The sequence below is a fragment of the Eschscholzia californica genome, unplaced genomic scaffold (assembly GCF_041429995.1).
Source record: "Eschscholzia californica isolate CP2 unplaced genomic scaffold, dmEscCali1.0.p SCAF_2, whole genome shotgun sequence".
Lineage (NCBI taxonomy): Eukaryota > Viridiplantae > Streptophyta > Magnoliopsida > Ranunculales > Papaveraceae > Eschscholzia > Eschscholzia californica.
In genome coordinates, this window is record NW_028238309.1 from 14,438,623 (window position 1) to 14,452,686 (window position 14,064).

Below are 14,064 nucleotides of genomic sequence, written 5' to 3' on the forward strand. Positions count from 1 at the left end.
GGAAACGATTTCCTGGTGAGAAAATTATTTTCGTTCTCTGGTTTTTCTCTCTCTCTACTGTTTTCTCTTTCTTTCTCTCTCTAAACTTTCTCTTTACCTCTATAATAAACACAGAAGCTCTCTCTCTCTCTCTCTCTAACAGTAAAGAAAGAAGAAGAAAATATGAGTTTTAATGGAGTTATAAAATTAATTCAATTTCTCTCTCTCTATAAATCAGCAGCTCTCTCTCTAACTTTTTCAACATAAACCCCTCTTTCTCACAAAGAGAAAGTCAGCGAGTTCGTCAGATATGTACGAGGGGCACCGAAGCTTGAATATACGTGAGTACCAAATCATGTACCCAGGAAAATGCCAAGCGTCGTCCTCAATGGCCCGAAAGTGTACCACCAGAATATCTTACCGTCCATCTTCTGTTGTGCGAACCAAGCCACGTGTTGATGAAAGCTTTAAGTTTGGTCAACTAATTTTGACTCCCAACTTTGACTTGGTCGAGTTTGCTCATAAGAACTCTGATTTGACTTCCGTTTTCACCACTGGGTTCGTCTTCGACTCTAGTTTCCTCCGAGTATCATCAATTCACCAGACTACCATAATCTCCAAATGACCAAAATGCCCCCAAAGGTGTCTTTCTCCCGATTTTTATTCGTTTTTCACTCTCAACTTCTTAGAAAACACCTGTGTAAGAAAAACCAGCAAATCATAACAGTAACCGCTCGAAATGGACTAACTAACCCGAGTTAAGAGATTCAGATGGGACAGTTTCATGTCTCATCAGGTTGGTTCATCGAAAGTAGCGCGGAGAATCTCATCATTCCACTGATAGTTGGTGATAAGGTGGAAAACTTTGGTAAGAGTTGAGTTGTTGGAGTTAGGAATGGAGCTGGTAGTACCTGGGATTCAGCTGTGAGTCCAGAGGTTAATGTTTTCGCCCTAGTGTACTTCCCATGTAATAAGATGATCGATGTTGTCATAATTTCTTTTGATGACTTTTCAGTTCCACGAATGGTGGGATTTTGCTGGCCCAAGAGCATTATAGTTAGGGAAATATTTGGCTTTCAAGAATTGGACCCAAAGTGCTTCAGGGTCGGATTTAAGGCGCCAAGCCAGTTTGCTAAGGAGGGCAGTGTTGTCTAGATGAGGACCATGGATACCTAGCCATCCATGTTTCTTAGGAAGATAGATATATGACCAAGCTTTGGTGCATACACCTTTGGACTTTCCCCACCAGAAGGACTCTTGCGATGAATAGTAACTTATTTATAAAATGCTACGGGATACAATCTAATGGGATACATCCCTTCTTATGGGATATCACGAAGGGATGTATCCACCCAAGCCAACGGGTATTGTACCCATTTGGTTCATATTTGAAATCTCCCAAGATTCCCCCACCATTTCAAAAAAAATTTCTCTTATGGATTTGAACCTTCACATAGTGCAAACAACTCAAAGCTTTATTAAAAATCTTGTACATACAAGACAAAAAAGAAAAAAAATTAAATAACACAAAACAACTATGACATTATCGTAGAAACTTGTACATACATGATAGGTATCTTATTGATTTGAACCTTCACTTAGTGCAAACAACTCAAAGCTTTGTCAGAATGCTATGATGAACGTGTCTTGAACCAAAATCCTATAGCGATAAACTCTAGTCATCGCATGTGAAATTAACCGTCTCGCACTTAAATATTGGAAGTTGAATAGAAAGTAATTGTGATCGAAAAGGTAATTTTGTATTATGCACAAGGGTCCATATATAATTCACGTTAGAGTTTGAATATATTTACAAATATAAAAAGAAATTATTCAGGAAATTTATCTCAGATTTCTTTCCTTATGTCTTCATACATCTCGAATTTCTTTCTCTACGTCTTAATACGCCAATGTCCCCCCTCCACCCCCCCCCCCCTCCCCCCCTCCCTGCAAGTTGGAGCAGGTGAAGAAATTTGACTCAAACCCAACTTGGAAAGAAGACGTTGAAATTGATCAGAACCAAGAAGTTTGGTGAAGATATTAACACTTGATCAACACAACGCAGTTATTGAGTTTGAATGAGAAATATGGAAATGGTTCTCGAATAGAAATGCAGAGATCTTGAAATAGGTATTTCAACAATTAGAACTTTAGATTAAGAGAAGCAAGGGCATAGTATTCTGCTGAAAGAGATGTCCTTCGACCAAGGTGACAATGCGAGCAATTTGGAGTTCTGGGGCGGGTTTAAAGCCATTACTGGTCTGGCCAAGGAATGGCCGACCACACTAATAGGGCCGGCTTGACCTAACCCATTAGGGCATAAGGGTGGCCGACCACACTTAATAGAAAGGAGTTTCTATTTTATTAAAATCCTAAGTCTGTTTATATTTTGGTCTTTTTAGGAATCCTAATTAGGGTTGGACTCTAACTTTAGGGATTCTATATAAGGTCCTTATTAGTAAACAATTTAGTGTGGGAAGTTCTTAAGGAGATTTCTATCTCTACAACATCAAGTCTAAAAGATGAAGAACATCAAGTTGGTTATTCGGTTGTCTCAAGTAGAGGAGCTGCAATTGGATCTCTTGGTCTTCTTATATTCAACTAAATAGTTTGTGGGATTTTAGCGATTCTCACAGACTTAAACGGTTGAATATAAGAAGTCCAAGAGCTCCAAATGTAGCTCCTCTACTTGAGACACCCGGGTAATCAACTTGATCTCCCACCTTCAAGTTAGCTAAAATTTTGCTGCTGGTTAGATGAAGAAAACCTTCTTCGTTAGATTAGATAGATAGTTGGGAACTACTCTCTCTTTCTTTTTCTACTTGATGTTGTAGAGATCGAAAGTTCCTTGAGAATTTTTCACACCTAATTCTCTTCTAATAAGTCCCTTATATAGAATCCCAAAAGTTAAAGTCCAACCCTAATTAGGATTCCTAAAAGACCAAAATAGAAGTAGATTTAGGATTAGTCACAAAATAGAAACTAGTATCCCTTATCTCTGGCCGACCACCCTAAGCCCTAATGGGCTAGGTCTGGTTGTGCCCCTTTTAGTGTAGCCTTGAGTGCCCGACCCAAAACCCTTTTGTTCCGGGCCTCTTACTATCTTTCCCTTATCTTTTGCTTGGCCTTTTAGTTATATCTTCCGATCAAATCGACACCCTTTGTTGTAACCCGATATATGATCTGGATGAAGTTAGCCGCGAATTGTCCTGTGATTCGAAGATCGTAGTTGGTTTCTAGCTAAACACTACGATCCCTAAATCGTCCAAACTTGATTATCTTCTTCATCAATTGTCCTATCCGACAAATTTCTCGCGTTGCATCTTCGGTCGCAGGACATATCCTTCAGTCTCCCACTTGTACTTAGAACAAGTGCAATGCTCGAGTCTCGTGTCAATTTGAATCCCATCTGATACGTCATATCTTTGAGACTTTCTTGATTCCAAGTACGACTGTCAACCAAACGATTAAATATTTAATCCGTTTAAGGCTGGCCACGCATTTTCAGTTGCTACTCATCAAGTGGCTTGGAGATACTTTTCCTAATTTAATTAGGATGACTCAATCCACTCCCACTTAGCTTCATGTCTATCATGAATTTCCCAGTGTCCGCCTGTATAACCTCCTTTTACGGCACTGTGTTTGACGGAATTAAAGTCACGCATTCCTTACATAAGATGAGTGGAGTGTTCATATTTTGAGGAATCTCTCCAATCTTGTCAATGAGGGGTATTTGACGTTCATCACTCTTGATGTAGTCGCATGCTGGGTTATCCAGTGTATATTCCCAATCATACACTCTAGCGGAGATCTTCTGAGGTGCGGTTAGAGAGAGAAGGTTCAGTGAGAGAGAAGGTTAGTTATTAAAGCAATGGAAACTGAGATTCGATTGAGAGGGAAGGTGCACTAAGAGACTGAGAGATGGCGTTTAGAGAGAGAAAGATGAGTGCGTGACGTTAGGTTAGTTTTCGTCAAAAGGGCTTGGGTGCTTACGAATTGGCCGGTATCTATAGAGAAAGAAGTTGATGGTATGCTTGCTTATAGTGCCACCTGCTAACAGCAGTTTGGACGGGTGCTTTTAGCAGGCCCCAAGATTAGGAAAAGAAACCGATAACAAAGAAGTGGGTAAAATAGGAAAAGGAATATTTGAAAAGGGGGTGAATGCTGGGTAATGTTGGGGACTACACTGGAGAATTGGACACATCATGGGGGGCTAAAAATGGGAAGGCAGGTAAGAAATAAATGGTAAATTGGTTAGTTACTAAAAGACGACAAGATAAGGAACAGTTGGATCTTCAAATTTAGGAAGTTGCAGTTATTAGGTTATAGGAAGGAAAGGTAAAATAGAAACCTTCTATTTTAAATTTCAGGAAACCACCTACTAAGTAGTACCTTTCCTCTTCATATAAAGAACGACTCACTCACAGTAGACTAGATAGAAACTTTCCATTCAAGTATTTCTTTATAGGAATACAAACGCTTGCTACTACTTCTTGAAGTCCCTTGTGGTTGGTTGATGAAAGATAGAGAGAAGATTTTGGGGTTATAGATAGAATTTTGTTCATCTCTTATCAGAGGGCAAGATGAGATTATTGGACAAGGAAGGGTACTTCTTGCGGAATATTGAAGCAGAGGGAATCGAATTCATACCTGAGGTAGAATTTGCAAACGTTGTCCGCCACTTTGCATCTAAGAAGTGCCACAAGCGAGCAATACGAGTACTGAGAAATTTGACTTTCTCTACTTTACGTCTTATTAACAATCATAGTAATGGCGATGATGAAGATGAATCAATAAGAAATTATGTATTAGCCAATCTTAAAAATTACTTGACCATGATACCTAGAAACCGTAAGAAAAGGGAGCATCTACAAATGTTTTTGTTTTATGGAATGCCCAAGTATCTGGTCGATTTATACAAATCTCCCATCAAATATTATAAAGCCATAGCCGAGGAATCAATTCGTCTCTTTATCTATCCTAATATCCATTCCTACCCTATATACATTCAACACCTATTCGCTAGTATAGCTTTACGGTTCACTGTTCTTCTCCATGATGACAAAACAACAACAACAACAACTTCTGGGTTATACTACTCATGTCGTCAAACTTACATATATTTGTTGAAATCAATTGGGCCTGCAAACACATCACAATTTTTCATGCACGGAACACCAAGGGACTTACTCTTTTACTTTCACCCATTTATAAGGGAGCTCACTCAACAGTTTGTTGTGAATATGAAGTTGGTCAGAGAGTCGTGCTTTTGCAGAGTGCCGTCTTTGTTAAAATCACGATTTGAGAGTGATATCCGTGACTTCTCTGTATTGACGCTCCATATGTGTACGAAAATTGAAGAGTACATGAGATCGAGAGGTTTATCATCATTTCACTCACTTCCTATGGAGGTGCTTGTGGATGTGTGCTATAATGTAACACAACTTTTACCATTTTGGGAAGATCTTAATAAGTTACTTGACAACATTGATCTTGGTCTGACATATATGGACGATGGCATTGAGTATACAAGATGTACTGAATGCGAATTTAATCATGGATGGTCTTATTATCTATCAATTCTCAAGGAATTGAACTTCGTATCTGAACATTATAATCTATTTGGAGAAAAACTCTCATCTTGCTTGAATTCTCACCGAGCTTCAATAAATAAACTTATTATGAATTCAAAAAGAGGCGAAGATCACCAGTGGCTTCTTCAACATAAGAATTTACTAAACAATGAATGTAGAAGATATTTGATCACGATGATATTTCCAAATCAGGTCTCTGATCATCACCCACAGAAGACGAAAGTTCTCATTGACAGTTCAAAGTTATTGGTTGATTCTTTCAAGCATGTTGGGCTTGCAAACCCCATTTTGTTGCGGAATGGAATTATCCCTCAGTTTAAAAATGAGGTAGCACTTGCAGGTCATGGAGTTTTCAAGGGGTGGCTCCTCTTGCTATGCCGACATCTATTCACTCCACAGAGTTCTCTGTTCCTATCATGCCCACATAACCCTCAGAGGATCTATCTTAATCCAGGTATTTATTCAACATTTTGAATTGTTTTTCATGTTTTTAGTCATGTTATACCTTACAACTTCAACATTTTCTATCTTTAATAATTTCACTATCTTGTTTGCAGCAAAAGTGGATCGTCAAAAACTTCAATATTATGGGTTTTGTGGTCGAGTGATTGCTTTAGCATTGATGCACGACGTGCAAATACAAATTGGATTTGATCGATTGTTTCTCTTGCAATTAGCCGGATCTATTGTTACATTGGAAGATATACGCAATGTGGATCCATACATGTACAAAAGCTGCAGAGATATTTTAGAGATGGATTATGAGTTTGTAGATTCAGATGGTTTGGGCTTGACATTTGTTTGGGAAAGTGAAGAAGAAGATGAAGCAGTGTCCAGAAGGAAAATTGTAGAGTTGTGTCCTGGAGGGAAGGAAATGGTTTTGAGTAGTAAAAACAGAGAAGAATATATAAAACTAGTCATCCAACATTGCTTCATGAAGTCAATCGAAGAAAAGGTAAAACTAATTATTCAAGGTCTTGATGATGTTCTAACTCGAAGGTGTCGAAAGATGTTTTTCGAGAGTATAGAGTTAGAAGATCTCGATCACATGTTTCTGGAGAAGAATAGAGAAGACATAAACAACGACGAATATGTAGGTATGGATGACAACAGGCCTTCTCCTTTTTCAAAAATAATAGGAACCACATTATCCAAGTCTAGACCGATGTCTATTCGTTCTCCATTAACATGTAAACAACAGTGTAGGAAGTTTCATATATTCTATTGATTAATTTATTTGTAGCCAAGGTTTTATTAATTTATTTGTTAGCATCTTTTTACAGGAATATATTGTAGGCCCCTGTTTTGAAAGCTTAAGAAAATTCAAATACGTTTATATCTTTTTATAGAAAAAATAAGGCGAATGCTATGTTTGTGGACAGATGGATTATATATATATATATATAGCGGCAGATTGTGAAGGGAAAAAAAACAAAGACGAAATCTTGATGGGTAAGATGTAGATGAAGCATGAGTATAATATATTTTGAATAACAATTAGACCACGTTCAAATACAGGAATATATGTTTTGAAAGCTTAAGAAAATTCAAATACGTTGCCATCTTATAACCTCGAGAAGTCATATCCTGGTCAAATGTGAAACAAATAGCAAATTAACATGTCAAATAAAACAAAGTATAAAACTGAACTTGGATCAACCGTAACTAGCTTCATCTTCACCACGTTCACAACTTAGATCACAAGACCACGTTCATAGATTTAATCTAGCTACTTTTGAAATGGAGGTTTTTTAATCTAACATTATAAACAAAAAAAATCTTCCGCCAGATATTTTTATGGCATATTCTGATCTCTAAGTTCTTCAATTCTACGCCGGATTTGGTCTCTCAGCCTCTTCAATACTTTTTCCTCTTCGCTAAGTCTCTCATAGAAACTCGGCACACAGTCTTGTGCTTTTCTGAGTTCTTTACGAAGCTTATCTTTTCCGTCTCTCCGACCCGTCCGCAACATTTTGCAGTTCAGTTCATACATCTGCTAATTAGATAAAAGTTTGACGTTATTACAAGGTTAAAATAATAATAACAATAATCATAACAGAAAACTTTTACCCTATCTTCGGCTTCTTCAAGGAGAGATATATTTTTTGTGACCGGGAGTTGTTTGAGTTCGTTTTCTAGTCGCTCAATTTCTTCCACTACATTCATCGCCATTTCTCACTGTAAAGTTTTTAGTTAGTAATATATATATACATGTACAGAGAGAGAATTTGTTTATGGGAAATGATAGAGTGACTTAGAAATTGGTACTTAGAGGGTGACATATTTCCTTATTTAGAAATAAAAGCGGTCCCCACCGTAGTCAAACTTTGAAAAAACCTTGTCTTTTAGTGATTCCACATCAGCTGGGCACTAAAATGCCCAAAAAATTTGGGCTCTCTAGCATCTCCCTTTGTTTATACATACATAGAGAGAGAGAGGGAAAGGTATATACTAACAAAAATAAAAGATGAGAGAGAAACCTGATAAATGGTTTATGTTGGATGGGTAGAAGGGAGCCAAACCCTCTTATATATAAAGTTTTGAAGTAACAGGTCCTTTTCTTCTCTGAAGTTAATTCTAACTAAATACATCATGAATCGAATGAGCACTATAAACTCTAACTAAAATATCTTGGGCCTAATATATATATATATTAGGCCCAAGATATTTTATTGCCTAAACTACCAAGGCCGTTCCTGAATTTCCAATGGCCCGAAGCGAGCTTAAATATGGTAGCCCTACTTAAGAGTCTCAACTATATAAACATGCGTGACCTATGAACCACTACACTATTAGTTTCAGATCATTTTCCATCGTGTTATAATATATATAAATGATTCTAGCTTGATTATAAAGATTATAAAATGAGCTCATTAAAATTTATTTCTCAAATTGAGATAACAAAAGAAAAATAAGATGTATGTACGTAGTTGTTCGAGTTAAATAAACGAAAGTCAATTCAAATGAAAGACAAACAATCGAATGTGAATAAACAACAAATGTGCCTAAAGAATTATAAAAAAAAAATGAGAATTATACTTGATTACTATGAGGTTTTGTCGAGAATCAGGATACCAAGTATTATGATAATTATTTTTTAATTTAGTTTCTAACATTTATTTTTCTATTTCAAATGTATTTGTGTCTACTGAAAACAAAGTGGCCACCCGTATTTCTATAAGGGAAATTTTCTAGGCGATGCCCAAACTTGTTATGGGCAACGTATTTTCCACTTATAACTTGGTCAATTCAATATGACTTTCTTTAAAAGCAATGCCTACAATGATCAAGTTTTGGGGGTTATCTTCACCCAAGTTATCTTTTTATCTCTCTTCAAAATAAGAAACTAAATCAAGCCCTAGATGTCAAACCCGAATCCGTAATCCCTAGCTTCATCTACACCGTCTAATCACAGTCGGGCTAGGTCAGCCTATAAAAGGGCCCCCAACGTCTTCCACAAGACAAGCTTGACACAAGCACGTCTCACTGAGTTTCCATAACTCGCCCCAAAAAGGTTCAATCAATATTCAATCTTTTACTGCAGAAAGAAATTGCAAAAGGAAAAGATGATCTTAAAAAATTGTCATGTGAAAGATGAAGGATTCATCGAAGCCGAATCAACCAACATCGACTCCTCGGAGCAAAGGAGAAAAGAAATGGAGGATCTCGATGAAGGATATAATTCCTCGGTCTGAAGGAATGGTATCCTTCCGAAGGAATGTCCTTCGACCAAGATGTCAATGCGTACAATTTGGCGAATAGGATCATGATGACCTTAGACGGAAGATCAACTACGATCGTCGGATAACTTCGGTAATTTGCGGCTAACATAGACCGGATCCTACAAGGGTTACACATAAGAGTGATGGTTTGAACGGAGAGAATTGACTAGTGAAAGATTGGCAAATAGGTGGATTGGATCCATTATTAGTAAGTCCAGATGGTTCGGAAGAGTCCGGATAAAAGATAGACATAACAAGGCCTTAAAGGAAGACCCAGGAAGGCTTTAGGAGGGCCAGCCATGTGATGGCCAATCTTAGCAAGGGGTCGGCCATCTTATGGCCAGTTATATCCTTAATGGGCAGGCCAAGGAAGCCCATAAAGGGGCTATGTTGGCCGGCCACACTATAGGTACCCTAAAAGGGTGTTTTGGGAAAATACCTTATAATTAGGTTTTAAGAATCCAAGTTTGGGTCAAACACCTATTCTAGGGATTTCTATATAAGGACCTAATTAGACAACCTAAGGGAAAGTAAGAAAGTAAAAGGAGAGAAAACCTAAGCCAACTGAAAAGAAGTTCAGTGTAATTTCTGATAGAGAGAGAGAGCTGTCTGAAAAAGATAGAAAAGGAGTTTCTCTCAATTATCTAGTCAAGAAGAAGGAAATCTTCATCTCAACCTTCAAGAAGGTCCTACTTGACTCGAAGGAGGGAGTTCAAGTTATACACTCGGTGTCTCAAATAGAGGAGCGACAATTGGAGCTCTTATCTTTCGAATACTGGTCGGGATTTAGTTCATGGGAAAGCGGTTAAAGGTAATTCTTTCCGTTCTAGTTCATTGATTAGTCATGTATATCGATTCTGGTAATCTAGTGTTAAACATATGATGTTTGAGATTCCTCTTAGAACATTAGATAGATGTATTAGATACACACGAAACCCTACAGTGGCATCACGAGCCGTTTGCATGTATTGTCTTTGACTAGAAGAATTAGATTCAAACTTGAATAACTAGATAATAGTGTTTGAATGGAAACTTAAACATGATTTTGATTACATCAATCAATGACCTAAAACACTAAAACATTAGTTTTTTGGAAAGGGTTTTCGAAAACTAGCTTTAGGTTTAAGAGTTTTTGATAAAAATCATCAAAATCCATGAAATTGGGTGATGAATTCATCAAAACAGTACCTAACAGCAGCTTGGATAACCAAAAACAGAGAGAAAAGATGAATGAACATTAGGGTTTCCAAAAATTTTGGAAACCCAATTGGTCGGACCAGCCAGGACGCGTCCAGGACACGTCCGGGCCGGACCAGCGCGTCTCGAACTGGCAGTCCGAGACAGGGTAGGACACGGACTGGAAATCCCAAACCGTGCAGGATCGGGATACCTAGTCCGATCCGGACTAGGAGTCCGAGACAGAAGCATCTCACACATCCCAGCGCGTCCAGGACACGTCTGGGATATCCCGGTCTGAGACGGACGTGTCCAGGATGCGCTCTTGGGAATCTTAATTGGTCTCGGTCTAGGACAAAGACCCTGGACGCAAGTCCAAACGCATCTAGGATTTGTTTCTAAGCACAAGTGATTATGCCCGAATAATACTTAGATTATAGGATCTTAGAATCCATTGACGAATCGAACGATGAGGTCACGGTTCAAGTGGGAGTAATCAATGGAGGTTCAAGAATATGAATCCAAATGAACCATAGGCGAACAAAAAATAACCTAAAAGATGAGATCTTTTAGGGATTATACTAAGATTTGATAAATCATCACGCAAATCCACATAAACTTTTACTTAATAAATCATAACTGGTTATGCTAGAGTACACATTAACGTAACTTGATAAATTACGTAATAAATCCCAAAAAGAATTTTGACTTAAGCCTACATAGATTAAGACACTTGTTGAGCCCTTGTTCATCGATGGTGGGTCGACCTTCGCAGAGTGTCATCTTTTACTTCGGGACAATACGGGTAGATCTATAGAAGAGGTCTACACGTCTAAATGGTTATTCTGAACGAGTCAGCAAAAGGGTTTTGGATTTCGAGGCAAAGGACAATTCACACTTAAGTGTGAAATTAGTCAACCAAGAATCATAAGAGTATGATCAGTAAAATGTTACTCACCCAGGACGACGAGTTAAGGGCAGTGCCAAAGTACGCTTAATTTCGAAGGAATAGGATCTTGGAATTATATTATTCTTAGGGGACAAAAACATAGAATAATACAGTCAAATAAGAATTATGTCTGGATAACAAGTTTAAATCACTTTCGCGTTTCTTACATGTAGTTTAATTATGACAAACAACATCTTCAACCTCCACACCATACTTGTAAAGTTGGATGACACCAACTTCGTTTAATGGGAAAGAGATCTGAGAAAGGTTGTCGGAGCAAGAGCAGAAGTATTAGACACTCCAATCCCCAAACTTTCAGAAACCTCTTCTGAAGAAGAGCGTAAGCATGCAGACATTATTCAAAGGAAGTCAGCGCCAGTAACAGGTCTAGTGTTAATGTCCATGGAAAGGAAATATCAAGATAGATTCATTGACATGGAAGCATACACTATCATTCGACAGCTCAGAGAAGTGTTTAAAACACAACGTCAAATGGAGAGATTAGAATCTCAATGATAACACAGGAGATTGACTCGAGAAAGGAAAATCAGTCCGTCACCAAGTTTTGGAAATGATTGATCACTTCAAAGACATGGAATGGATGGGATCCTATGCAGTCGAACTGGCGATTGATATCATCATGCGTTCACTAGACGATAGTTATCAAGATGTAAGAGCTGACTTTGAGCAAAAATTTGGAAAAGTTTCCTTTGAAAATCTGCTCGCAATTCTAGAAGTTGCTGAAAGCAAAATCGGCATACCTGAAACTACAGAAGAAATTCTTAGTGTTCAAGAGGGTACTAACTCGGGATCGGAAAACATTAGAAGAAGGAGACAATCTGGCAGAAGAACAGGCAGGAGAGTGCCAAGACCCAGAACTATCCTTCCTAACAATAGTTGTCTATTTTGTGCCAGCACATCTCATATCTGGATAAGAGATTGCACACGCTATAAGGAAGAGCTAAACAACGTAGCTGAGAATTACGACTAAGGTATAAATATTAAAAGTTGATTCAATTAAGTACTTTTTCCTTTTAAGGTATTGGATACCTAAAAAGCTCTTTTCATTATGAATGATAAGGAGCAAGTGGGAGCTGAGTATTTAATGATGAAGGAGATGAACCTGTCAAAAGCTAAGGAAGCAATAGTTGCTACAAAAGCTCAAGAAGGATCATAGACTCCATATGCATTACTATAAATTAGTGTTAGTTTTCTTTTTCTTTTTCCGAACATCGACTGTGTAATAAGATTATGGAGGTAAATAAAGTATTTAGTATTTTATGATGTTCTTCAAAGATGCCTATTTTACTTTTAAATAATTATACCAAACAATCCAATTTACTTATTCTAATCTAGTCAAATAAATTTGAAAGGACATGGATGAAGCTAAAGGTTCTTGGTCACGTATCTCTCAACGATAGTTAATCATGGTTCAAACAAATAAATTTGACAAGATCTCTTATGACAAAACAGAGGTCAATTAATCATTGAGACTTATGTTAGACATGAGATTGTGATTAATGTGACTAGAATAGACTAAATACTAGATTGTAGGAAAAGTTTTAGAAACTAAACCTAAATCAAGTAAAGGATCAATTTGACTAAAGATTACGATGAGATCATAAATCTAAAAGTCATATAATCTTTCAAAACAAAAGTCTAATACACATCTGCCGACCGACTAAAACCTAGAAAAGCTATATTGAATAAATGATTCCATACAAGTATGGATTTTAAAAAGAGTTCTAAAACCAGTCTTTTATTCAAAGTCTAAAACCTTTTAAGACATAGATTCTTCGGAAGAAGAATAACAGGGTTTTCCCACGAATCATCGAAACAAAATTAGATTGTTGCTTTCGATGGTGTCTAGTTTAAAAGAAAAGGTCGCTACCCATGCTGATAGGAGATGGGGAAGTGAAACAGGCTATAATGCTGAACTTCGCCATAGTCGACAAAATGCACGCCTACAAAATCATATTAGGAAGGAACTTCCTGAGGGAGTCAGGAGCCATAATCTCTATAAACCACCTAATGATGAAGTTCTCAGTCCAGGGAACAAACCTCATAGGGATGGCCAGAGGGAATCAAAAAGTAGCTCGGGAATGCTATCTAATCTCAGCCCAAGGTTGTGGAGAGGAGACAACCAACCCGGCGACTGTTGGAGGAGATAAGGTTTTCTACGGATAACCCACAACAGATATGCCATAATAAAAAGCCGCTCAGGTATGGTGAACGGCTACTACACCATCCTATTTTATTTTTAATTCGTTTTATGAATAAAGTCGTTAGGCGGGAGAGTAGCACAACAAGCTACAGTTTTTATCAATAAACGGTATTTTTTACAAAAAATACCACGCGATCAAGGAGAAGTCATAGCTAAACTAGTTGAGCTCAAGGCAACGAAAATAGCCCTGGTAGTGAGAGTAACGACCAAGGGCCTAAAGAGAAGTCCTAGCTAAACTAGTTGAGCTCAAGCCAACAAAAAAAACCTTGGTAGCGAAAGCAACGACCAGGGGCCCAAGGAAAAGTCCTAGCTAAACTAGTCGTGCTCAAGCCGACGAAAATAGCCTTGGTAGCGAGAGCAACGACCAAGGACCTAAGGAGAAGTCCTAGCTAAACTAGTCGTGCTCAAGCCGACGAAAAC

The 14,064-nt window shown here is 37.8% G+C and overlaps 1 protein-coding gene across 1 annotated transcript; it reads left to right on the top strand.

Annotated features, from left to right (window-relative positions):
• The first annotated feature begins 4,562 nt into the window (after positions 1-4,562).
• LOC147556418 (E3 ubiquitin-protein ligase UPL5-like) lies at positions 4,563-6,801 on the top strand. Its single transcript, XM_086658638.1, has 2 exons — positions 4,563-6,027; positions 6,131-6,801. Exons 1-2 carry the CDS (start codon positions 4,563-4,565, stop codon positions 6,799-6,801), a joined length of 2,136 nt encoding a protein of 711 aa, XP_086514764.1.
• Positions 6,802-14,064: the final 7,263 nt, after the last annotated feature.